This window comes from Brachionichthys hirsutus, unplaced genomic scaffold (assembly GCF_040956055.1).
Source record: "Brachionichthys hirsutus isolate HB-005 unplaced genomic scaffold, CSIRO-AGI_Bhir_v1 contig_202, whole genome shotgun sequence".
NCBI classification, from domain to species: Eukaryota; Metazoa; Chordata; class Actinopteri; order Lophiiformes; family Brachionichthyidae; genus Brachionichthys; species Brachionichthys hirsutus.
Window position 1 is genome coordinate 5,256 of NW_027180319.1, and position 26,746 is coordinate 32,001.

General features: G+C 41.2%; 3 protein-coding genes across 3 annotated transcripts; 2 read left to right on the forward strand and 1 right to left on the reverse strand.

The window, feature by feature from the left end:
* Nucleotides 1-275: 275 nt before the first annotated feature.
* On the reverse strand, nucleotides 276-9,121 carry LOC137912632 (serine/threonine-protein kinase ULK3-like; the record flags this gene model as incomplete). The annotated part of the gene is made up of 15 exons (XM_068756768.1): nucleotides 9,017-9,121; nucleotides 7,840-7,980; nucleotides 7,475-7,595; nucleotides 7,276-7,371; nucleotides 6,777-6,920; nucleotides 5,917-5,999; nucleotides 4,636-4,791; nucleotides 4,344-4,449; nucleotides 4,217-4,257; nucleotides 3,968-4,070; nucleotides 3,419-3,483; nucleotides 3,083-3,161; nucleotides 1,760-1,800; nucleotides 551-598; nucleotides 276-339 (listed from the first exon to the last, which is right to left on the reverse strand). Coding segments are annotated over exons 1-15 (1,393 nt in total), but the record flags the coding sequence as incomplete, so codon positions are not given.
* Nucleotides 9,122-10,242: 1,121 nt separating this feature from the next.
* LOC137912638 (threonine--tRNA ligase 1, cytoplasmic-like) lies at nucleotides 10,243-18,681 on the forward strand. The gene is made up of 19 exons (XM_068756775.1): nucleotides 10,243-10,566; nucleotides 10,794-10,859; nucleotides 10,981-11,168; nucleotides 11,268-11,391; nucleotides 11,974-12,098; nucleotides 12,322-12,439; nucleotides 12,548-12,612; nucleotides 12,691-12,769; nucleotides 12,922-13,068; nucleotides 14,761-14,859; nucleotides 15,692-15,858; nucleotides 15,958-16,120; nucleotides 16,217-16,354; nucleotides 16,524-16,601; nucleotides 16,690-16,790; nucleotides 17,085-17,189; nucleotides 17,376-17,448; nucleotides 17,607-17,721; nucleotides 18,228-18,681. The coding sequence occupies exons 1-19, from the start codon at nucleotides 10,249-10,251 to the stop codon at nucleotides 18,374-18,376; spliced, it is 2,418 nt and encodes an 805-aa protein (XP_068612876.1). The 5' UTR covers nucleotides 10,243-10,248; the 3' UTR covers nucleotides 18,377-18,681.
* A 618-nt stretch (nucleotides 18,682-19,299) lies between these two features.
* LOC137912639 (TM2 domain-containing protein 3-like) lies at nucleotides 19,300-23,353 on the forward strand. The gene is made up of 6 exons (XM_068756776.1): nucleotides 19,300-19,405; nucleotides 19,813-19,914; nucleotides 20,622-20,782; nucleotides 21,041-21,215; nucleotides 21,965-22,040; nucleotides 22,192-23,353. The coding sequence occupies exons 1-6, from the start codon at nucleotides 19,300-19,302 to the stop codon at nucleotides 22,355-22,357; spliced, it is 786 nt and encodes a 261-aa protein (XP_068612877.1). The 3' UTR covers nucleotides 22,358-23,353.
* The last annotated feature ends 3,393 nt before the right edge of the window (nucleotides 23,354-26,746 follow it).

The window sequence follows — 26,746 nt, forward strand, 5'->3', positions numbered from 1 at the left end:
GGCAGAGGACAGAGTGGCCCAGGGCTGCGCTGAAATGAAATCAAAGAGCCAGACAGTCCTGCAGGGGCCAGCGCAGCAAGGGAATGGCTCAGATCTTACTCGTGGAAAACACTTTAATAAAAGTTCATGTCATTACATCTTTATGTGGTCATTCCACTCCTGAGCCACACTACCTTCCAGGAACATACCGCAGCTTTCAGCATGGCATGACACACACACACACACACACACACACACACAAAATACATTATACAACATCAATGGAAAAAACTCACGGCCTCTGACAGAGTCTGAAAGAGGTTCTCGATCCAGAGATACATCCCTCTGAGTCTCCTGCATCTGAAAAATACAAGTGCAGCGGTAATCACCCAAAACGAATCTAAACAAAGGAACATGGACACTAAAAACACAGACCTATACATACTTGATACCATTTTTGCAGGATGAAAGTGTTTATCTTGTAACAAGTCACTCTTTTGAAATCAAAGTAATTCTGTGTTCTCAGCAGAACGTTATACGATCAGAAGTGAAGGACAGAATTCCCGCTTACCTTGATGTTTTTTTTAATGTATTCAGCTCTGCTCATGAGGCTTTGAATCTGGCGGGGCACAGAATTCCAGGGAAATATAATATTTTTTGTTTGCACACACTCGTTTCAACAGTAAAGGCAGTCTATTGTGTTATTATTGGTTTACTGTGACAATTATCACAGTAAATGTAAATGTACTGTGAGGAAATAAGGTCCATGCAAAAATTTAATCAAACAGAATAATTTGTTGATGTTTGTTTTGCACTTTTCATTTGTTGGAAACATTATGTTTATCGTGTGACTGCGGTAATCTGTCCTCTGGTGACCCTGAATGCTCCTGGCTGCATCTCGTACCTTCAGGCTCTCAAACAAGTCCTAATGGGGTGCATCATCAGTGAATCCTTAGGTTTGTCATCACTGGAAATCTAAATTCAAAGCAGTGGCTAAACAATGAAGAATATTGAATATTGAACAACAACTTTTAAATGCTAAATCTTGCTCTACAGTAGACAGGAATGCATTTGGAGGCCAGCCACGGCACCGTGTGTTGGTTCTTCTGGGTTTCTCACACACACACACGCTTTCTATCGAATCCCCTACCCCCATGCTCTAATGCTGTTCTAGATTATTACAGGCGCATCTGAATTTACTTAAGACAAGCACCCACAAAACTTCAAGGAGGTCTATGAGGCCCACCAAAAACCTCTTCCCCCTTCTGGGATTTGTGGAAAAATATTGTCTGTTGTTGGCTTACTTGCTGACTAACAATGCACAAAGATGAATAACTGACAGGCACAACTCCTTTCCATATGCTTGTGAAAGTACAACATATGTTTGCTATTCAGGGTCAACACAGGCCAAGAATTTTATTCAGGTTCATTCAACTGTATCTGGGTTGAAGTCAAAAAGGATGTTTGTTTACTGTTGTCTTATAACATTAGCGATGACACATGGATAGAATTAGTTTTCTTTCATTAACGTCAATTGTTAATTATTGCTGCAATGTATGAAATGGTTTGTTATGAAAACCACAAAAGTCCTTTTGCTGTGTTAACCAAAACCTTTCATGGAAAAAAAGTTACACAACTTTCCCACTCTTTTGTTGCTCCTTTCCAGAATTCTATAGAATATGCTGCTTATTTCAAGTACCAAAAAAAAAGCATATATTTACATATATATTAGATATATGTTAGCACCGTGACATCCAGAAGCCCCTCCTCCCGTACTCACCTCGCTGTGAAGCAGCTCTCTCCTGCGGCCCTGGGGCTCGGCTGGTGCAGCAGGAGAGGAAGAAATAATGAGAAGAAGGAAAAAGAGAAAACACTACCTAATTACCTTGTTTGCTCAACAAGAGGTCAACTACTGCATTGGATTTTGTTAGCTTGTTGAATAGGGGCTCATGGGTGGAAATGGTTCTAATGTAGGCCAGTGCTTTTGCAGTTAATCATCCTGGAGGAGGAGAGAGAGGGATGAGCGAGGGGAGGAGGGAGAAAACTCTCTGGCGGCAAGGCACGTTGGAAAACTGTGCAAAAAAGAGCCCGTAACCAAACAAAGAAGTAATGTTTTCTCCCCACAATCCCCTCAGTGACATCTACTGTGCTACAGAAAGATCCCTGATACTAAAGAGAGAGGCAGGTTGGGATGGCGTGAGATTCGCTGAATGGGTATATCATGTATCCCTGATTCAATGACCAGACAAGGCTGTTTAACACATGGAACAAAAAGCACTTACCGTAAACTGCTGCCTGTTCATTAACAGTTTCTTCAGCTATTTTAAAGATTGAGTGTAACATCTAGATTTTAATCGGCCAACTCGAGCGAGAAAGCGTAAGAGTGCTGTTAATGCCACCGGCTGGAAGGTTACCGAGGCATTCTTCTTTAAGAGAACTATAATAGCTTTAGTTTCTAGAGAATAATAATACAGAGTGAACGCCTATATGGGAAGCAGATTGCTGGGCTATCCCGGCTCAAAGTCACATCTGGATCACTCTATACCACCTCTTCCTTTAGGCTGATCTTCCAGATGAGATCATGAGTAGGCTTAATGAACAGCAGGCCCGAGAGAGAATCACTGGAGTCTTTTTTGTACTTCCTAGTCTGTCATTTATTAGCTGTCCCTACCTCTACATCCCGCTCAAAGAATCTGCAACAAGTCATTTTATGCCTTTCTCTCCCAGCCTTTCCCTTGAGCATCAATGTCTTTGTTCAAACACCTTTAGATCTAATTTATTCACTCATTCATAATTATGTTTTTTTCCCCTACATTCCCTATTGTATTCTGTTTCTCAAACAGAGTCGCCTGAGGTTCAGGTGATATAATAATAATTATATATATATATATATATATATAAAATAATTATATATATATATATATATATATAATAATAATTATATATATATAACAGCAGATGTGGGAGTGGAATGTGGTTTAAATTTCATCTTCAGTCATTCTCCTTAAAAGTCCTTGAAAAAGATGCATGAACCTCCAGTGGGTTGAAAAACAACCAACCAGCAGCAAAGGAACATCATAAAGCAATATTTTCTTTTCTCTACCTGCTAAAGCCAACAGTAGTTCTCCAAGGCACTGTTGATACATATCCAGAGCTTCCTGATCATCGGAGCCGCTCTCCTCCTATAACAGACAGCAAAATATTGATTCATGGCCCTTTAGCCACACTATATCAGGTAGGCGTGGTTTGAGGGGGCAAGCACGCAAAGATTCACAGACAGACAAAGCTGTGCATAGTGTTGAGATGTGAATTATTTATTTTTATTTCAGTCTTAAAACATGTGTGTTGCTTTTTTTTTTGGATGTTGTATTAATAGTGAAGCATCCTGCTTTTATGAGTATACAAAAGCCCTGGCATCACCCATTAAACCCCCTCTAACCTTAGCCATGGTAGATGAGGCCATGTCCAGTGCAGCCAGCAGGCGTGGTTGGTCTCGAGACATTTCTGGAGGTGAAAAAAACACATGATAGTATTATCCTGAATCAACTGTCTATCAGTCTGAACACAGCATCAATAAGTTCTACTAGGATATGTGGAACAATCGGTACGCCACATGCAAACTCTTAAGACTGCAGTATAATAAGGCCCTAAGATGCTAAAGTTTTAGTCTTGTTTACTTGATGTGCAATTGAGCATAACTGTCCTGTACAAGTACACAATCCCTCAGGGAATATGAACAGCCATTCTATGGCTGACTCAGCCCTCAGAAGTAGGAAAAAATAAAATGTAACATTTATCACAGGATTCATGAGCGTGTTGAACATCGTTGCTAAGTGGACATATCTGAAAACATCTCTCTTAATTTCCCATTTATTTTAGTATAATCAAGTGCAAAAACACACATGGCAATATTTAAGTTGACTTATCGTGGAGATAATAACCGGACAAATCTTAGGTTCATGCATCTGCACAGAGAAATGTGCATTACCTCGGAGGACACCCCTGGAGGTCTGGGCCACTTCGAAGCTCACTCTGTTGTCTGAGGCAACCAGGGCTTTCAGCTCCTCGGCTCTGGATGCATAGCGGCTGACCTGTGGGAACACTGACACAACTTAATCATGTCAAGCGTACTATATCCTCTTCATCCACACCATATGGTATTCATGATAGAGAATACCATCTGAAAGCCACTGGACTGTTGAAACCAAGGCCCAACGGAAAGTATTCTACAGCCTACCTTCTGCCTCAGGGCATCTTTACGTTGTTGGTCTGTCTCAACTGCAGAGGTTTGAGAAAACAGATGTTTTATTTTGCTCTTGGTCAGTTTAGTCTTATTGTGGAGGAACAACGGAGGTGCATCTTACAGTGAAGAGCGGGGACAAAATGCTCAAGGGCACTGCAGTAAAGAGAGAGGGCGGTGGACCTCTCCCCCTCCTGGTCCTTCTGAATTGCCTGCATGACTAGATCCTTCTGGAAAGAGGAAAGATGAACGGGGGTCACTGAGTGAAAACTGGTGCTATAGGGATGAGTAAAAACCTACAAACACATGCATGCAGTACGTTAAGTCAATCACACCACACCACCATCATATAGTGATAAAAATCTGGACTCGACACACACAAGCCAGCAAATATTTCCCCTTTCTCTACATCTTACCGCTTTCACTAAACTCTCTGCAGATGGCATGTGCTCCAAATCCACAAAAGGGTGGGCGAAGAACTCTGCAAAGGTGATCCGGGCATCTGGATTTCTCTCTAACAGCCGCAACAGAAGGTCTCTGCAGTCCTTGGATACCCTGGCCCCAGGAGGGATCTGATGCACAAAACATGACCTTATTATGTTACACTCAGTCCACGGGACAATCCAAGAGAAAAGGACATCAGATTGTTGCCGGGGACCTTCTGTTTCACACCATTACGTTTTGTCAAAAGATAACCTTAAAACCCTCCATGTGATTCCTGTGTAATATGCCATATGTTAATGTGGCCTATTGAGCTCAAGCCCAGTGTGTGACACAGGAATTCCAGTATTTGTAAAGACCTCCATCATTAAAAGTACCATTAGATCTCATTTATACTGTGTTATTTTAAGTGACCTTTGGCTTATGTGAGTTGGAGGTGAATCAAAACAGACAGAGCAGAACGACTTCAGCTCACAATCAATCCCTTGTCACTTCTTGTCAACATAATAAATTTGAAGTCTTTAAATATCCAACAAATACTTCAATCCAAGTTAATTATGGCGTTTATACCTTAATGACTGCTAAACTGACCCAAAGAAGGGGCAATGCGGAGTCAGTGTTGACAGGTCACAATTAAATATATTACCAATGTGTAGCTAAACGAATGCTCGATGAAGTCAGTATGGTGTGAAAGTACGCCATCAAGTGGCTAAACTGTAGGCTGAACGGTCCAGTACACATCAGGGACGTACCGCAGGACAGGGACCTAAAATATAATCTAAAGCATTAAATTCTTAATTTTTATTCAGTTTGAGCATTAACACGTGTTAAGAAGGATAATATTTAAACAGAGATGCTTGAAAAAGGCTCCTATTCCCATGTGATGTGCTGAATGTCTGCATGACTTGACAAATTTTGAAAAAAAAAAAAATTGCGGTTGTATTGTGTTACTGTCACTTACACAATCAATAAATAAGGTACAGCCATGCTTGCATTGGTATTTCATCTAAAATAAGCATTGCTGCTTTACAGGTTTCCATTTCTTGGAACACAATACTGTATTTGACATTGGGACAAATGCCAACATGTGCCTCATCAAAAGATAAATATGTGTGTCCCTGCCATAGAGCAGCCGGGTGAGTAGAGAATTATTCACATTGGTTTTTTTTTTTAAATACATTGCTAACTGTTTGAGTGCAGCCATAATCAGTGCAATAATAATCAATGAGGACGGGATTACTTTGCTCACTGCTTACCTCAATAGGCTGATTTCTCCGGATCTTCTCCTCTAATTCAGCATAAGACCGTGATGCAAATGGAGCTCGTCCAAACAGTGCCTCTGCATTCACACAACGAATGTTCAGTAGAAGGGTAGGGATGATTTGAATGCTCAGGCTACATTCAGAAATTAGATTACTAACTTGAATATCTCTTGTATTTAACTCACCACTGACATGAATGTCTGTCTGAAGTGAGAAAGTCAATAGTCGGTAAATTGTGTGTTACTCTATTTGATTTGGATGACTGGGTGTCACAACAGCACCTCCCAGTTTTTGACATTTCCATTCCAGACATTGAAAGTACCTTAGTGTACTATTGTTGAGCAACTACTCTACTGCTCTTGAAAAGGACAAAATCAGACTGCTTATAAATAATTAATGGTCCAGTCTTCGATGGTTTGGAGGAGAGATGGGGACTATATCGGTAGAAGGATGCTGAGGATGGAACTGCCAGGGAACAGGGCTAGAGGTCGACCCGGGAGAAGATACATGGACGTAGTGAGGGAGGACATGAGAGCGGCTGGTGTTGGGGAGGACGATGCAAAGGACAGGGTGAAGTGGAGAATGTTAGTTTGCTGTGGCGACCCCTCACAGGATGAGCCGAAAGAGAAAGAAGTTGTTTATCTTCAGCGGCTCAGTGCCAGGAACACAACAAACATTTATTCGAGAGAGGAGCATGCTACATGCTACATGCTACACAGCACGAGACACACAAACACCACATTTTAAGCAAAGGAATAATTTAGGTCCCCCTAGTATAAAGTAGCATTACTTTTATTTAAGCTTTGGGATATTCTACATTCACACCATAAAATGGTGAACCAGAAAGTACTCACCATACAGAATGACTCCTACTGACCAGAGATCTACTCTGGCGTCATACTGCCGTTGGCAAACCATCTCGGGGGCCATGTAAAGAGGAGAACCTCTCAGAACACTCTGTTCATCCCACGGCGACATGTACTGAGCAAAACCAAAATCTAAGAGAGGATTGAATACGAGATGAAACTATTTTCACTGTAAAAGATTCCAGTGGAAGCAGCCCCAATAAAAATGTGTTTTGTGTCCTGTAAAATACTGCCTACTGGTTTATTCATGAATTAAAATACAATAGTGCGTTTCCTTAAAGCCATGAAAATAAAGTCATATTAAAAATATTATATTAGCACACCCTAAACAAGCAAAATTCACATGCGGAACTACAGAGTAGATTGTCTTGCTCTGCAATAGCATCAGGACATCTAAGCGCTCCTGTTAATTAGCATGTAGCTGACATGCTCTCACTCGCTATGTGTTTGCTCCACTGTTCAACAGTGTGAATGGGCGTGAGATCACCTGCCAGTTTGAGGACAGACCCACTGAGCAGAATATTCTGAGGCTTCAGGTCCAGGTGTGAGATATTTCGCTCATGAAGAAACTGGAGGGCACAGGCTGCTTGTGCAGACACACAAACAAATAGAGAGCAATATAGTTATGCTAAACTTAGCCCACATTTATTTAGAATGCTTCGTCCCTCAGTCTGGCGATAGCCCACCTATCTGTTGTAAGAAGCGCCGCACCACTCTCTCAGGTAAAACCCTCCGGCTGCGAATGGAGCGGGACAGATCTCCACCAGAACACCACTCCAGGATCAGATAAATATTATCAGCATCCCACTGATGTCAGAGAAAAAATCAGACACTTAGGGGGAAATGTTAAAAACAAGACCGGCCCGATCAAATCTGCTGAAAAGGTGCCGGGACCTGGACCGCTAAATCAACAAAAGAACATTGAAGCATAGCATTCAGATAAACATACGGGAACACAGCTTTATTAGAGCCAGTGATCAGATATCATTTTTATTCACAAGTCATCCCTTTTACAAGCGACTTAGAATCCAAAAGCTATAAACGATCTTACCTGGAAATCTTTAAGTTGGACGATATGAGGGTGACGCATAGTCTTGAGGATTTCAATCTCTGTGAGCAGGTTTTCCGTAGACACCTTGTTTAGACTCTTCTTCCCAACCACCTTCACTGCCACCACTTCTCGACTGTCTCCCTGCAATATCACTTTCAGTTCAATTGAACCAGTAAAGTTTTGCCCTAATTTTCTCTGTTCTTAATTTGATTTAACATCTATATATTGAGCAGATTCCTGTGATCATCTCATTGTACACTCCTTGGTTATCATTAAATTAAATAATGAATTTGAGCACACATTTTCTAAATAAAGTATCACAACATTTTTTTTTCAACAATTCATAAAGGATTGCTCTCTCTCATCTAATTAACTCACCTGCAGGAGGGCCATATATGGGATAACATGGCCAGGATTACTTTATTTGTGTTCTGAATCATTAAGCAATGATACCTAACCTAAGCCCATTTTGAAATCCTACACAGCTTCGCTTCACTTTTATTGAATTTGTCCCTCGGAGGGCAATTTGTTTTACAGCATATACACACATATTTTCCACAACATATAACGGACACGCAAGACACAATTAAGGGACATATAATGCACAAATTACAAATTAGAGCAGCATCGCTGTAAAGGTGTTAAATATTGTACGTGATAAAAACAGTGCAAACAGAGCAGACCGGTTCCATACAGGTACACTAGCAGGGTCACCTCTTTTCTGTGGCATTCAGGGCCTTGATGGAGAGTGGGACAAAGGAGAACTTATATCTATTTCTAGTAACCGGGGGGAGTGCCAGTCGAACACCCGATGGGAGCAGCTTATATTCCGGATTTAGGGGATGATTTTTGTTCCTGCGAATCGACTTCGCTTTCTTCAGCAGGTGAAGCTGAAAAACTTCATCCAGACTGCTGAAGTTCACCCCGGCTACCCTTGATGCTACATGCTACATGGGCAGCCCGACTCAGTGGGCCGTCATCACACAGTCCATGAGGGGGAGCATTAGTGAATGTGTAAAGTGTTAAAGTCTGCATATATCAGACCTGCTGTATTAAATGTGGGCAGTCAGATCCAAAAATAAAATGTAGAGAGCACTTAATGGCTCGTCTTTCACATTCATTAAATTATAGTATTTGTTCCAGTAAAGTATTATTGTAGTGTTATCTAATTCCTCACTTTTCTGTAGGCCTTGTAGACCGTGGCATAGGTACCACTACCCAACCGCGCAGTCAGGATGAAGTCAGCGAGTTTGGGTGGAGAAAGGTTGGAGGTCGATGCCATGCTGGCGACAGCAGCAGCAGACTACCCTTGGAGCTCTGCACTGCAATATGAGATATGATATTAAAAACAAATTAAATAGAATATATTTAGAGGAAAGTACAACAAATCAGATCACACAAATTCTTTCCTCAACATCATATTTTGTACTGTTCACTTGTTACTCCATTATTTTTTTTATAACACACATATGACGACTAGCATGCGTTTCCACTTAATTGCATCTCCTACACTGCTCTGTCAAACTACGGTTTATTGACGCTTCGCGTAACAGTTAGACAAGGTGCTTCAGAAATTATTCCCACCGAATGAACGTGTCCTTCTGATAAATAAAGATCCTAAACAGCGAGCTTGTTTGGGTGAATATGATGAAGAGCATCGGCTTTGGAGCTAGCTACGGGTCAAGTTAACACTCGTAGTATGTGTCACGCTAGCTAGTTTATAGCTTCTGTAGAGCTCAAAAGTTCAGAAAAGTGAAAACTTTAACAAAGATGACACTTACCCGAAGGGTAACACGACACATGAATGAAAAATCACTGTTTACATGGCACGTTTGCCCTGCAGTTCAGATGACACAATAAGGTCTGTGAAAAGTAATTACTGCCCCCTGGCGGCGGGTCCTCCTCTACTACAACTTCCGGTTACGCACGGTGATGCAATGAAATTAGACGCCGTGTGTCTTATAAAGATAAGATGCGTGTCTTCAGCGGCTGAAAGATACATGTGAAAGTATCCAGTTTGGTTTATAATAATATCATAATACTATAATGTCCATGAATGTCGATTTGTCCAATCTCTCCTACTTAGAATTTATTAAATGGAAATACCTATAATGGAGAGAGTTGCCCGTAGATATCTTAACATGTATTTTTTTATTATTGTAATATCGCATTATTTTTAACAAACTGAGTTTGTATTTTTGTGAAATTTTAAAAATACACGCGCAACTGGAAATAACCTATAAAAGGCAATAATTCATGACATTTTCTGGGTAATGTGTTGTCCATACTAGTGGATTTTATGAATTTACATTAACCCCACCCGGACTCCCGTTGCTGATTGCTTGCGGACAGCGGCTGTATTTTGAAAACCCCTCACAGGAAGCTTGCGGGTGTCACGGTCATTTAAAAATGGCAGATTGCCTGGCAGCGCGTTTGTCCGTCCAGGAAGAGCAAATTCGCCTCCTCACCAAAGAAATCGTCACCATCCGCGATGGATTAGTCCGAGGCGTAGATGCTGCCTGTGTTGCGGAGGCCTCCCCAGAACTGGAGTTCCTCCGGGCCGAAAACGAGAAGCTCGGGTACCGGCTGCTGCACCTCCAGCGGGGGCTCCAGGCGGAGCTGGAGCTGCAGGAGGCGCAGCAGGAGAGAAATGGAGCGGAGTGTGCTGAAGTTTTGGATAAACGCGCCAGCAAAGTGCAGCAGACGGACAAACGGCAAGATAAAAAGGTAATGATGAAGAAGAGAACGGATAATCGACACAGACTGAACGCCCTCATTTTGGGGGGGGGGGGGGGGGCGCTGTACCACCCCATGTCCAGAAATAACCGTCGCACTGAATGCCACAGCGTGCGCGCACCTTAAACACCGACAGGATGCCGAGTTTAGTAATCAGAGTAAAATCAATAACACGGGCCTTTTGGAAAATTAAAGATGCACCTTCTGATTGTTGATAGGCGGTGACCAAACCAGCTGACAAGAACAACAAGGAGGAGAGGAATCAGGATAAGGCACTAAAAGAGGTGATTACTCGAATGGCATCTTGAAGTTCACCTGATGTTGTTACAGATGACAGATAGTTTTCCACTGGTTCCTGCGTGCCACATTTAGGGATTTGCTTTCCTTCCTTATTTCCCACTGCAGCTGAAGCCCTGGCCTGGATACGTTTCGGAGCGTCTGAGTTTATATGAGGCGCTGAAGCAGGAGAGCGATGCCCTGCTGGCGAAGAAGACTGAAAACAGCAGGGCCATCGCTGTGGAGCTACCAGGTGGACGAAGGGTCCAGGGCAAGGCGTGGTCCACAACACCTTACCAGGTGGCTTGTGATATCAGGTAGGAACGTCTGGCCGGATCTGCATTCATGTCATCAATAACTCCCATACATTACACAAAGCCTTATTAATGCTTTATATTCCGTGCTCGGTCTCTCAGCCGGGGCCTGGCTGACAACGCTGTGGTTTCTCGTGTGAATGGGGAGCTCTGGGACCTGGACAGACCGCTCGAACAGGACTGCGCCCTGGAGCTCTTGCGCTTTGACGATGAGGACGCTCAGGCTGTGAGTGCCTTCATCCGTGTTCTGTCTCTGCCTTTCCTTTTCAGGGTTAGGGGTTAGCGGTGGCGACTGTTACTCCCGTGCCACATGAAGTACTTTCATTCATTCATTTTCTTGAAGACGAGACAATCGGTAATCGTCTCATCTTCAGCTGCTCACCTGAACCCAGGTGATAAGGTTTACACTGGGATCTATCCCAGCTGGCTGTGGGCAGAGGCTGGGTACACCCTGGATAAGTTGCCAGTTTATTGGGGGGCCCACATGAAGTACATGAACTAGTGCAAATAAAAACACAGCTAACTTTTGGTAATGGCAAATGTATTTAGCTGTATTAGACCTTATATTATGAGCTTAGAACATTGTATCTGTGCAGTCGTCTCTTTTCAAATTGGCTACTAAATCCAATAATAAGAAAAATGTGCAAGGATGGCGCATGGGGAAACTGTACTATTGTTCCCTTTCATGATTTATGAGTCTTTACATTGGATCAAGTTAGGCTTAGCTTCCAATCAATGCATTTGCTTATTATGTTGACTAAGATTTGTTTTAAGAATAGTGATATGGTTTTTTAATGTCATATTCTAGGTGTATTGGCACTCCAGTGCTCATATCTTGGGAGAGGCAATGGAGCACTTTTATGGAGGCTGTTTGTGTTACGGTCCTCCCATTGAAAATGGCTTCTACTACGACATGTTCCTGGATGGACACAAGTAAGCAAATATGATCTCTGTTCTGTTTCCTTATGTGTCATTTTTTCTGATGTATAATACTTAAGGGCTATATTATAGGCTAAAAAAAACTGTTTATGCATTCTTGAGTTCTTTCTGCAGTCTCAAATTTATTATCATTGTGCCAAACATGGTTAGGTAAATACAGAAACATCAGGGTACTTATGACTGACCATGTATTCTGTGGTGTATTTTCGGTTTGCAGCGGCGTGTCCAGCACCGAGTTTGGGAACCTGGAAACTCTGTGTAAGGCCATAATGAAGGAGAAGCAACCCTTTGAGAGGCTTGAGATCAGCAAGGAGACTCTGCTGAAGATGTTCAAGGTGATAGTGAATTCTTCCGTTTACTCTCTTCATATTGACCCTCTGCTTGTTTCATTAAATCTTTGCCACAGTCTACAAACAATAACCAAAGCCGCTTGTATCCTTCAGTACAACAAATTCAAGTGCCGTATTCTGAATGAAAAAGTCACCACCCCTACTACCACAGTCTACAGGTAGGGTGCTTCTGACAAGGATATGTTAAAACAGGTTATTTTTATACATCTGTTGTACAATTTATGAATCTCTGTTAGATGTGGGCCGCTGATCGACTTGTGCAGAGGTCCCCACGTCAGACATACAGGCAGGATCAAAGCCATGAAAATCTACAAGGTAAGTTAGGGTTTTCTTTGTGACATCATCAGCCCCAAGCGAATTCATGCTTGTCCCAAGTAATGAGCTTTTTGGGTAATTTTTTTTTTTTTTTTTTACATTTTCGAGAAAGCCAATTTTGCGTCAGGTGTTTCTTCTCACTCTGTCATCAGAACTCTTCAACCTACTGGGAAGGTCGCTGCGACATGGAGACTCTACAGAGAATTTATGGGATTTCTTTTCCTGACCCTAAGATGCTGAAGGAATGGGAACATTTTCAGGAGGAGGCAAAGAACAGAGACCATCGTAAGATTGGCAAAGTGAGTCACTTGCAGGCTGTTGTTGTTTGTGTCTTGCAGTTCATATGTGCTGAAGTAGCTTTCACAGTATCTAGAAAAACACAAACCTAAACTCTCGCAAGGAAGAATTATTACAAAAACCTCAAAAGGAGATGCCGCAGTCATCACGTTTTACAATTTCAAATAAAATACATTCTTGTGCTGAGTTTCAGTCTCTAGTTCTAGGCCTCGGCCAGCTCGGTGGGCTTGAAGTCATCCGGTGTTACCTTGGAAAATCAGAAGTCCAATGGAAAACCAGGATGGCAAAACAAGATGGGCATATTGCTATAAGTAGATGGTTGCTGGTTTGTACCAGCTGGGGGCAGTATGCTTCTTCATATTGCCTTGTTTCGGACAACTGTGAGTCATCCCAGAACCCCAGCTGGTTTCCCAGCATGGGAGATACAGACGGCAGCACCTCAATCAACACCAACTAACAGTCAAGATATTGCTGTTGGTCCCAACTGGAGGGAGGTGACAAAAGTGCCATGCTGTTTAAAGATGTTTTGACTCAAAGCTGACTCTTAATGCACAGTAGAGAATAAGCTACGGGATTTTAAAAAAGCCTAGATGCAGTGTCATTTGATCAACAATAATGTGCAGTGAAAAAGAGAAATACCCCACCGGGTATGCGCCAGAAGGGACCCAGCTGGTGTTGAAGAGGTGGCTGAGTGAGGTTTGTCTCAAGTAATAATGATAATAATAATAATAAGCTTTATTTATATAGCACTTTTTTAGAAATAAAATTCCCAAAGTGCTTTAACAGATAATAACAAATCAATATGAATCATATAAACAAAAAATACATATTAAACAAACATTAATCGATGTAAAATGGGTGTATAAAAGCAACAGTGGCGTCAGGGCACAAGCGATGAGACTAGGTACCCAGCAATAATCATAAAATAATAAAACAATGTTAAAAATATAAAAATAAATACATTTTAAAAAAGTGTAGTTAAAGTAAATGAAAGCTAATTAAAACAGTGGACTCCATCAATTAAAAGCCAGTCTATATAAATACGTTTTTAGAAGTGTTTTAAAAGAAGTAACTGAATCTGCAAGCCTTATATTTTCAGGCAGGTCGTTCCAAAGCCGAGGGGCCCTGATGGCGAATGCTCTGTCACCTTTTGATTTTAACCTCGACTTCGGAACGACCAGAAATCCTCGACCCCAGGATCTCAGGCTGCGGGGGGGCTCATATAAAGTCAATAAATCATAAATATAAGTTGGGCCCAGACCCATAAGAGCTTTAAAAGCGATCAGTAAAATCTTAAAATCAATTCTAAATTGGACTGGCAGCCAGTGCAGCGAAGCAAGGACTGGGGTGATGTGATGGCGTCTGTTAAAACCAGTAAGAAGCCTAGCTGCTGCGTTCTGCACTAGTTGGAGGCGGGACAGTGATTTGTTGTTTATGCCAGACAGGAGTGAATTGCAGTAATGACTTCCTGAACAATTAGAGAAGATGCGTTAGCAGTCAACGTTATTTCTTGTTGTCCAGATATCTGGGAATGCCAAAGTTGTCTCTTTTTCTTCCATTAAGCTTTCTTCCATGCAAAGCGGGGTTCCGTGCGACGACTGGACAGCACCCTGCGGTGGATGGAGTAGTTTCTTGTGCTCGTGCTTACAGATAATCAGGATATGTGATTAAAACATCCTGTCTGTACTTCACAGGATCAGGAGCTGTTCTTCTTCCATGATCTGAGCCCCGGTAGTTGTTTCTTCATGCCACGTGGAGCCCATATCTACAATACACTGACCGAGTTCATCAGGGTATGAGTGGTGGCCTATTTTATAGCCTTAGATCTTCACTTTCATCTAAAAGTAGTATATTTTGCATATCATTTTTAATAAATTGGGTAAGTCATTTTAATTTTCTTCATTTTGAGATCGAGACTTTGCGATCCTGTTGTATGCTTGTGCATTTCATTGTTTTCAAATTGCAGTGAAATGTATGTTTAAACAAAGCATTCTATTGGAAAAATATATATTTATTGTAATAAGCTTTGGTTGCTAATCATTATATCATCATGTGAATTAAGATGCAAAAATATTTAGCAACAAATACACAAAAAATAATTCGTATTTTTTGGGCATTCTTTGACATTATTTTGTCAAGAAAATCAGTTTATATCGCTCTAAAATCAGCATTCATCTGTGTTTATGCTTCAAAGATGGGCTGAAGCCCCCTATAATGCATTGCTCTTAGAAGAGAATAAATATATTTTAATCTATACTGCATTGTGTCTGCGCTACAAGCCAAGTTGCAGTCCATTAATAAATGGAATTGCAAAATAATGGCCCATCGCACGACGTAATAAACAACAGCATTGTTGGATCCGTCTCCTTATGTGGATTTTCTCTTAACTTTAATGAGTTCTCTACTTCCTCATCCCTGTCTCTAAGTTTGGTTGAAGTCCATCCAGTACTTTTGTGTGATCCTTCTTTGAGACAAACACTTGGGATAAAAAGGCAGAGATAATTAAACCACGGGGTCCAGTACAAGACATTAAAATCTGTCTGAAACCGCAATCCATCTTCTGTACCTCTGCAGGCCAGATGACGCTTTCAACCAGGTTTGTGGTTTATTGTTGTTTTTTTCTAGGATGAGTACTGGAGAAGAGGCTTTCAGGAAGTAGCCACCCCCAACATCTATAACAGCAAACTGTGGGAGACATCTGGCCACTGGCATCACTACAGTGAAAACATGTTCTCCTTTCCTGTGGAAGAAGACGTCTTTGCACTCAAGCCCATGAACTGCCCTGGGCACTGGTAAATATAGGGCGCTTTCCCCCAGTGCAGTAAATCAAACAGCACATACAATATTTAGTGCTCGGCACAGTAATCTGATGCTCTCTGTTTGTCCTACAGTCTGATGTTCAGTCACAGACCCCGCTCGTGGAGGGAGCTTCCTCTGAGGCTGGCAGATTTTGGAGTTCTCCACAGAAATGAGCTGTCAGGAGCACTAACGGGGCTGACCAGAGTCCGCCGTTTCCAGCAGGATGACGCTCACATTTTCTGCACTATGGATCAGGTGTACACATCAGTCATTTATTTATACATTAATATATACTTTTGACTCATTTCCTAACATGTATGATCTCTTGTCACGTTGTTTTCCCCCTTACAGATAGAGTCGGAGATCAAGGGTTGTCTTGATTTTCTCCGCTGTGTTTACGACGTGTTCGGATTCTCCTTCCAGCTTCACCTCTCCACTCGTCCAGAGAAGTATCTGGGTGACATCGCTGTGTGGAACCAGGCTGAGAAGGTAAAGTGCGTTGTGCATCAGCGTGCTTCTGGGAAATACTCAGCAGACGACGTGACTGCAATTTAAAAACATTACAAAGTACCTAGTGTACTACTGTATGAATTTGACACAGTAATTGCTTTTCAATGTCCAAGATTTAAGCTGCTAACCTATGCCTCATCCTTAACAGCAACTGGAGAACAGTCTGAATGAGTTTGGGGAGCCATGGAAACTCAACCCAGGAGACGGTGCTTTTTATGGACCCAAGGTCGAATAATTGCTTTTGATATTTCCTGCCGACTGTCTGATCAATTAAAGGGCTGGAAAGTACCGCAATGCTTTGTGTGCCGTTCCAGATTGACATTAACATCAAAGACGCGATTGGGCGTTATCACCAGTGTGCAACCGTCCAGCTGGACTTCCAGCTGCCTATCCGCTTCAACCTGACCTTTGTGGGGTGAGTCACAGAATCGGAATCGAAACTAAGACCCCTCTATTGGTCCACGGATTATATGATAACCTCATCATGGGGCGATTTCTCAGATGTCTGTTATGTGCATTGAGTTCCACGGAGTGGTTTAGTTAAACAGCTGATTTATCACCTCAACAGAGTTTGTAAACCCATTATCAAAATGTGATGTACAGCCTATGAAGCATAATAATAATATAATGTCACAATCAAAGTTACATGATTTACATGACGATATCACATGAATTATTTATTATTTTTGCCTTACGCAATGTCTTACAGGAAGGATGGGGATGACAAAGCCCGACCAGTCATCATCCATCGTGCCATCTTGGGCTCAGTGGAGAGGATGGTTGCTATTCTCACCGAGAACTATGCAGGGAAATGGTGAGTACTTCTAGTTGCTAAATTGAGAATTTCAATTTGAAATGTTATTACACAGTTTTTAATGGAAATAGCCCTACATGCTGATATGGACGTTGCTGTTGCAATACATTTTTAGGGTAATTTGAGTGCCTTGCCACCTTTTTAGAACGTTAAACTGACTGCTGTCTTTTTCTGTCCCTCTATCAGGCCTCTGTGGCTCTCTCCTCGTCAGGTGATGCTTGTGCCCGTCAACCCCTCATGTGAGGATTATGTCAAAAAGGTTAGTCTTTTACTTAACCCATTTCCATCCATCCATTCTTCCACTGCTTATCCGGGTTCGGGTCACGGAGGCAACAGTCTCCCTATTTGGCAGCATTTAAATGTGTGTGGTATTGAGATTTGTATAATGATTAACACCCCCTCCCCCCCATTTCATAGGTGTGCAAGCAGTTCTCAGAAGCGGGTTTCATGGCAGATGCCGACCTAGACGCAAGCTGTCTTCTAAACAAGAAAATCCGCAATGCTCAGTTGGCCCAATATAATTTCATTCTTGGTGAGAACATTTTACAACCCTATGTTCCTTTGGGAAAACACATTCCACCGATTCAAGAGCATTTTCACTATTTCGCACAATCACCAAAATACAGTTGTTACATTAACATTCAGTCATATTTAAATGTAAACTAGTTTTGTTAAGTTGTTTATAACAGGATCTACAGTCAATGCAATATTATTATGTCATCCAACTAAATCAAATGATTTGAAGTCATGGGAGGTATATTTTAATCCTTTATCCAAAATTATATTTACTTGCAGCCAAACATTTTCAAGACACATCGTTTTCCATAATATATATTGTGGCGTCTTGTCCTTTAATGAAACTCATGTTTTGAATCTATAGCAAATGGACCTCCAAACTGGCTAACCACCCATGTTGTTAAATTCAGTGGCACAAAGCAGGACATGTGTTAGGGTAGCCGTGTGTGCGTGTGTGAGTGTGCGTGTGTGTGGTGTGACCTGGCCCACATCAAGCTGTTGTGTTTTGTCATGTCTTGGCAGTGGTTGGAGAGAGAGAGAAGATGACAAACACCGTCAACGTGCGCACAAGGGACAACAAAGTCCATGGAGAATTGTCGGTGGCTGAGGTGCAGGCTCGCCTGACCCTGCTCAAACAATCCCGCTGTCAAAACGCAGAGGAGGAGTTCTGATTAAGACAAAGGACGATCCAAATGCTTGAATAGGAATACCTTAACATCATTCAGATGAGCAGTGAAGGGAAAAAGTTGTTGGCACATAATGATGGTCCAGAGGAAGTGTTGAATGTAGAACAGAAATCTGACGGAGGAGGTTATGAGCTGATCGATAAGTAGATGCAATGAATAGGGCTGAAAAACAAATATAGAAATGTACGTGAAAAGGGTAAAAAAAAAAAAAAAAGGTTCTGTATGTTACGTGGATACGAAATATGTCAAAATAATTTGCGTGAACTAAATAAACAATGCGCCCTTTGCCATAATGAAAATTGTGTAACGTTGACACTGATAGTTCACAGAGGTCTGTCTCCGCGGGCAGCCCCAGAGATAACATACAGGTCTGCTGAATGCAAGAGAACAGAAGATCTATCCATGAAAAACAGGGGTCGGGAAACCTCAAAGGCGCGTGTCGACGTCACTGAGCGGTGGGCGTGGCAAGGCCACAAACAGGAAGGTTCGTGGTGTTGTATTCACGGTAGTCGTTTTTGTAAACATTATATAAACCAACGCCGGCGGTGTTGGACTGTACTGTACTTACACAATGTCCGACATCATTGACTCTGGATTTGATGAACGACTTACCCATTAAAAATTAATAATGGAGAAAATTGCATTAAAATTAACACGTTTTGGTAATTGTTTAATGTTCATGGTGATAATGTTCAATGGAACATTTTTTTAGGAAGACGCAATTACACTAACACGTGACATTGTAAAGTTTTAAGATCGAATATATAAAAAGCTCAATAAAGCAAATGTATTATGAGCAATTGTAGTCAATGAAATACTTTATTTGGTTCTTACACATCTCGCGTTCAAGTAAGTGTCACTTTTTCCTGCACCCCGAGAATGCAGCTACGTTTAGCCGAGCAGCAACAATGGCAAGTAGCTGTCGGTCGTGGAGACCGGACCGGGGACGTCGCCTCAGAACCTGCGGAACTGTTCTGGTTCTGTTCATGGACTTGCTGTCACAGTGTGTTAATGGTACGTCTATCTGGCCACGTAAATGTCACGATCACAAACACGCCTTTCGTGGATCGCTAGCTTACATTTGGGCTTGACCGTCCCGCTACTATCGCTAGCATTAAATGTTTGCTAGCGAATCTGCTCATTTGTGACATAAATTTGATTGCGCTGATTAAACAGCTGATTTTGTATTTAATGCTAACATTTGGTGTTTAATTTACGAATATGAGCGCAGTTTGCAAATTAGTATTTTCATTAAGTCTTAGTCCTTGTGAAGTAAACTTGCTGTTAAACACCGGCTCAAAAGCGCCCGTTTCTCTCCTGTACGTCACGTTAAAGACTGATCCATTGCTAGTAGACTGCAGCGGTTGCTGCATAGGTTAGCTAGTTCCATACAAACATTCACCATTTTGTTTCTATGTTAGGGTACATGAGCTCCCCGCATGTTGGCCAGGAGTCCCCGTACCCGAGAGATGCCCAGCAGGGACCGGTTTTCACCAGCCCGGTCGTCCCTGCTTCAGCGTCAGGTAAACGCATCGTTTAATATTTAACTTGATTCCCAACTTTATGCAAGCATACCTAGAAGAATTTATGTTCTGAAGGCAAATGTTGGTCAGAACAAATATTGATTGATTGATTACAGTAAAATGTTTATGTTTTGAAAGCATCCATTCTTAACTTCTCTTCACACCTTCCAAATACTCGCACAGTACCATAACCTGGGTTTACACGTGGCAATTGTACACATCCTTCTAGTTCTGGTTCAGCGGTCTTTGTTTTCTTGTCGGGTTCGTATTTTATCAATTCCACATTATAACAAAGGTGTAGCATATTATGTTATATATTTTAGGTTTTCTGTATATTTTTTTCTTTATATTCTGTTCTATCAAAGAAAATTGTTGTTTTGCTTTTGTCATAACGACAACGACACTTTGCTGGCCAGCAGGAAGCCGTAATTGAAAAATCATGAGTGAACGGCTGCGCATTAACCGTTGTGTCCGTCTGTCCGTCCATCCATCCATCCATCCATCCATCCATCCATCCATCCTTTTTCCTGTTGAGACATTATTTTTCTCCAACAGATCTGTTTTGCCAATCTGACAAGCCCATTGTTAAACACATTGATAATATAAACATAAGGACATACGTATAGCTTGCACCAAAGCTTTATTGCCTCATAATTATTATTTTAATGGAAGGTGCACCTGTTAACTTCATGTTTGCTGCTTTGCAGTGTCCCCTGCTGATGAAGAGAGTTACACTTCCATGTGTCCCAGTGGGGGGCTGTGTAATCGTCTGCCAGCTGATTGCATTCACTGCGATTATCAGCACAACTGTACCTACAAGAAGCCAGCTTCTTTCTCATGTAAACCCAAAAAGGGGGTTCACTGCGTAGTAAGTAGGAGCTCATACCTATTAAATTATAAATGATTACAGTGCTGCTTAAACAGTAATGATCAGAGATTTTGAAGATGGTACTTTGTTTACTGAATTCGAGAAAGCGGAAATGAAACATTTAGAAACTGGAAGTGAAATAAAAGCTGACCCAACTAAAAGCTGTGAGGGGTGACTTAACTTGAGATTTTAAGCGACTGCTGCAGGGCTGTAACGCTTAGCTGTTTAGCTGTTAACCTCCTCTTTCTGCAATTACAGGGAGAATCTGGACAACAACAAACCAGCTTCTCGCTCTCCATCATCTGCCAGTTCTGCTGGCAGCTCGACCCATCACTTTACCGCTGCTCTAACTCTACCAACTGTATGACCGTGTCCTGCCCACGCAAGCGCTACAATGCCACTTGTGACGTCTTGGAGCATGTTCATTGTTTAGGTACGGTAATGGCTCCGCTGCAAAATATGCTTCCTTTCTTAATATTCAATGGGGTGACCGCAGCTCAGTCGGGCCCTGCACTGATAGTTGTAATAGGAAGGGAGTTTTGCAGTTTGTTTTTTCATCCAGTATACATTTTAAAGCTTCTGTTCGGGTTTATGCTGTTTCTAGGGTGGTAATTCATAAAGAAGAGTAAATACACCAAAGCTATGGACAACAGTACAACAGAAAAGCTGTTCAGTGTTGAGACATCTTTGAATACATAATGTGCTTTATAGACGCTTGCTAACGACACTCTTATTGTCTACCAGATGGAAAACAGGAAGATCACAGTGGACTGGGTTTAAGTATTTTATCTCAAAGAAATATGTTCATAAAGGATTTGTTGTGAGGTGACTAGCACCTTGTCACCCAGATGGAAGGTCTTTGTGTTTATGAAATGGATCAGCCTTGTTTTATCATTGATGCTCACAGCCATTTACTGAAAAGTCTCAACTGGTAGGTAGCTTTAAAGTAAAGTTTTGTGTCCAAATATTCTGTTAAGTGGAGCTCCATGATCTCATTAGGTGCATAATTACACATTTGTGGACCCAAAATGAAAGTAAAAAACACAATCGATCACACACAACACAATGCCAGGTGTTTTAAATGTTTACTACATTCAGAATATTAATGCTTTTTCTAGACATTTTTCTGTGGTTTTAGTTTTGTGTGTGGTGAAATGTTTTGAAACCCTTTTTTTCTTGTAGGTAAAAGAACATTTCAGAAACGCTTATTCTGCAACTGGACTGGTGGATATAAATGGTCGACAGCGTTAGCGCTCAGGTAAACCTGCGGCTACTGTAGTATCCAAAGTGCTGACCATCATCAGTGCTGAAAACCACAATCTGCATGTGGGTGTTAGTGCGCGCACGTGTATGCTGTAACCCCTTTTTTGATTTGATGTATCTGTGTTCTCTCTTATGCTTCTCTCTAGCATTACGCTTGGTGGTTTTGGGGCAGATCGGTTTTATCTGGGCCAGTGGAGAGAAGGTCTGGGCAAGCTGTTCAGCTTTGGAGGGCTGGGCATTTGGACTTTAATCGATGTTCTTCTGATCGGGGTTGGTTATGTGGGACCTGCTGACGGTTCGCTCTACATCTGAAGCCAAGCTCTGGAGATGCTATGTTCTTATCACGTCTGCCTGCCCAAGCTCGCTGCACAACACGTCTTCATCCCATCTGCTGAGGCAGGAAGTGTTTTCTGTCATTACACGAGTGATGACTCTACCCACACAGCCATCAGATCAACCCCAATCATTCTGTGTCCGTCTCCTGTGAGATTCTGCAGATGGAGTTTTGCAGGACGATGAAGAGTCGATCATTTTGTCTACTTATTTGGTTGACTTAACTGGTGATTAGGCTTCGTCATACTGATATCTGATATGTAGATCGGTTTGTTTCCTGTGGAGCATTGCTTGTATGGCTTCTTCCTTACTGCAGTAAGTAAAAGTATAAATGAGAGTCAAATACATGTGATGGTTACAGAGATATTTATGAAAAAATTGAAAGGATATCTGATAAGCAGCAGGGTATATGTTTCTGATATTATTGACAACAGATGATTATTCTTTTGGAAGAAACTGTTTTACATTTTATCTGCATTGAAGACAACAACTGTCAGAACATTGTCCTTAGTGTTAGATTATTCACACTGTTGCAGTTAAAAATATAAAATCTGGGCCGGTGCGGTTCATTGTCAAGTTGATTCTCCAGTAATTTTATGTTTAAATGGCAACTGGAACTGGTAGAGAAGCATAAAGTGGGATAAGAGCCACATTGTCACTTGCTGTAATATGTACTTGGGTTTTTGGGAAATGTATTTATCTTTTCTCATTTAAAAGCCTGTTTCACTAGAAAGCTGCATTTGTAGCTTCATGTCTGAGATATGGAAGATATCCTGTATATTCAACTTCGGTTTTCATCAAACTCATCCTTTTTCACATTGTAAAAAATAATCTCCGTGTGCTAACGCTTTGAGCTATTTGTTGCAGCCCCCCTGTCCGTTCCTGTAAATGTTTCCGGTGTTGGACTGCATTAACCTATTGGAACATTGTAAATGACATTTGTAAGTTTCTGTAAATAAATGGTTGATATAGACATAGCCCTCATTGACCATGGATATACGGTGATATTTCATGGGACCATTTTCATCTGTTCGATTTACAGCCTAATTAATTTGGTCTTTGAAAAGCAGGAGAAAACATGAATATTCAAAAATCAGGATGAATAAACTAGTTTAATTATGACTTATTTTGAAAAATCACATACTGTGAGCTAAAATGTTTCAATAGTACAATTCAGAACTGGGGAAATGAGAATACTAATGTGATATTATTTTTAGGGGGAAGGGGAGCATTGATTGATTGATTAGTTCAACAATCATCTTAAAAAGGTGATCAGTATCTCTCAGCAGAGACATAGTGTGACAGGAGCTTTATCTCAGTCGGCCTGATTTCTGTTCCCCTTCCATAACGTCTGAGAGCTTTATTATTGGCTGGTCATTTTGTCTGACGTCTGTGGTCTTTCTCAAGTCAAATGTCTTGACGGATTGTTTGAGGAACACTCCCAGTCTTAAAGAGCTTTCTATCAAAGCACTTAAATACCAGAGAAGATGGTTCAACACCCAAAAAGAAGAATCATATAAATCTAACTGTACGGCTGTTACATAACGTGGGGTGTTCACAAGGGGAAAAACACATTCCCTTTCTCGTAACGTATTGTCTTGAGTCAGTTTTTCCTATTGGCTAACTTGTAGGGACTGTTTAAAATTTACTACATCCTCAAACATGAGAACGCCCCCTCATTCATTCCAGCTCCCACCCACAGACTGATGAAAGCGTGTGTCACATATTCAGAGATAAGTAGAAACAGAATGTTCCCTTAATTCCTCCAAGAAGAAATGTGAATTTTTCTTTCACATTCTGGGAATCTGTAATTTACGTACAGTCAGAAAGCTTCTAAATCTGCCATCCACAAGATCCTGTGATTTATGTGACTGCCTCAACAGGACCTGTTTGTCTGAATCCTCACATTGTTTGTTGCCATGAAAAGCATGCATCTATTTACAAGTATGAGTCAGTTGTTGTTTTTTTCATATGTGTATTTAAAGTCATAAATAATTGAATGATAGTCCCATAAAGTTGAATGTCTAGTACTTCTGTTCTTTAACATGTAATATCACCCTACACCAGTCATTCTTCTCAAACCTCTGGTGAAGTGATCAGTTCAGTTTATTCACAAATGGGAGATGAGTCAACACAATATCCATCAAAGACAGACTACATCACGACTTCCTGGTTTTCAATGCTTATCAGAAATTAGAAAAAGTTGTTTATTCATCCCTCGCTTGTGCAATCCCCTTGAGTCCCATTGTAGCGCTGAATTTCAGAACCTCTACTCTGACCCAGTTTATCCAGCGCTGCCTGGCAGATTGAGTCCTCCCATTATGCTCACTCCTACAGGAGATGCCTGACAATGAGTGGAAAACAGAATGCTATAATCACAGAAATTTAGAACTACGACCAACCAAATGCATGCTCCTTCCTTTAACAAGCACGGTGAGCTAAAGAGCGATTGAAACCACCAGACCAGGCAGAAAGCGCCTGTTAAGTATTCACAACGCATGCTCATTTTATTTTGTAACCCATCACTGAATTACAATGGGGTAATTTATTGGGCTCTAATCAGCAGGGAAGTTCATTTCATGACATGGAAACAAAGCTCTAAACTCTGATTTAGGGCAAAATGAAAAATACAAAAGATTAGTTTGCATAAAACAAAAGACACTCAGCCCCAGTGAATGATATCCAATAATATTGTTAAAGGCATTTAACAAACTGAATGGAAATCCCCAGAGTATAAATTAAAGGCAATTTTATGACAAAGCCACAGGACAGGAGAATAACACTGGCGAGCAGCTACTGGGAGATCTATGGGCAGTGAAGTAGCCACAGTCGCATGGTTGGCCGTAAAAAGTCCTGTTTGATGCAAGACCAAAAAAACAAAAACAAAAGACCAATCCCTGTAATCTGCAAAAAAACATGGTTGAGATGATTTATTTCCCAGCAAGATAACTCCATACAGAGAAGCCAAGGATGGACAGAAATGCTGTGTATTCAAAGATACTGTATTACCCAATCCAGAACCTCAAAGCTTGATACAAACGTAAAATGGCTAAAATGGATCGTGGCTGTCCTCTTGCAGCTCGTGGGGAATGTAGCTGTGGAAATGTTACAGATTAACACAGACTCAAAGCTATAATTGCCGTCGAAGGGATGCTGGTGCTTCATTTCAACTGTAATGTGTGATATATATATATATATATATATATATACCCACATTCATTCAATCTGGAACATTTGTCATTTTTACATTCAACACTAGATAAAAACATGAGAATGCAACAGGTGGCAAATGCTATTATCATGCCATCGTATACAGCAAGATACATGAAATCTGAATAAATTACTTGTGCAACTGGTCTTCTCTATTTATAGTTTGCAATCCATCAACTCCCCTCTCATCTTCACTATCCATTAAAAAAAAAAAAAAAAAAACACACCAGCATGCCAATTCTGCTTTCCAATCAGGGAACCTTCTACAGTCTTGGCACAGGAATCATCTTCCTCTTCTATGCGGTTGGACCATTGCCGTTTAGACCATCAAGGTTGCTTCAAGTGTGTCTTAAACAAAAGAGAAATTCAGGCAAATTGCAATTTTAGTGATTTATTTGCACAATGGGAATTGCAGTGTACGAACACGCCCAGGTCTGACTAAGGAGCATTTATCCCGCCAGACTAGATCCCTCAAACCTCACGGAGTTTCGACAAAAGGAAAGCAATGCCAAGAGGAAAAGAATAAATCAAAAAATCAAACAAAAAGCCCAAACAAATGAACATGTACTGGGCTAGTAGAGGGGGCCTCTTCAAATTAAGTGCCAACATATACTGGGAATATAAAAATAAAAAAGGCAAAAAAATAAATAAACAGTCCTCATTATTAGTGTCCAACTTTTATGGCAGTGCAGTGATTATGGCCTTTAATTAACATGCAAAGCCAAATACAGAAAAGGCATACGGTGATGTCTATCAAATCCATTTGCCTATTCCCACTTACACATTCATACATCATCCAAAGACAACGCGAGCTTCTAGACATGAGACTGAGGACACTTCATAAAAAAAAAGAAATCTAGAATTCCCTCTAACCCCGCCCCCCGTAGATTAGGCAGCAATGGAGATGACGGTTAATTTTAAAGCAAAAATCAATTTACGTCACTTAAATTAGTCCATTAGTAAATCACTAACGTTACCATGGTAACTCAAAACATTGTATAAAAATATAAACGACTGAAAATTGATGCACTCAACATATTCATATATACAGACTCAAATGTGAAGTGCGGTTTGAGTTCCACGGCAAAGAACAGCTCACATTTCAATGCATCCTTTTATCGCTGGGGGTGGGGGGGGGGGGGGGGGGGACGGAATGGA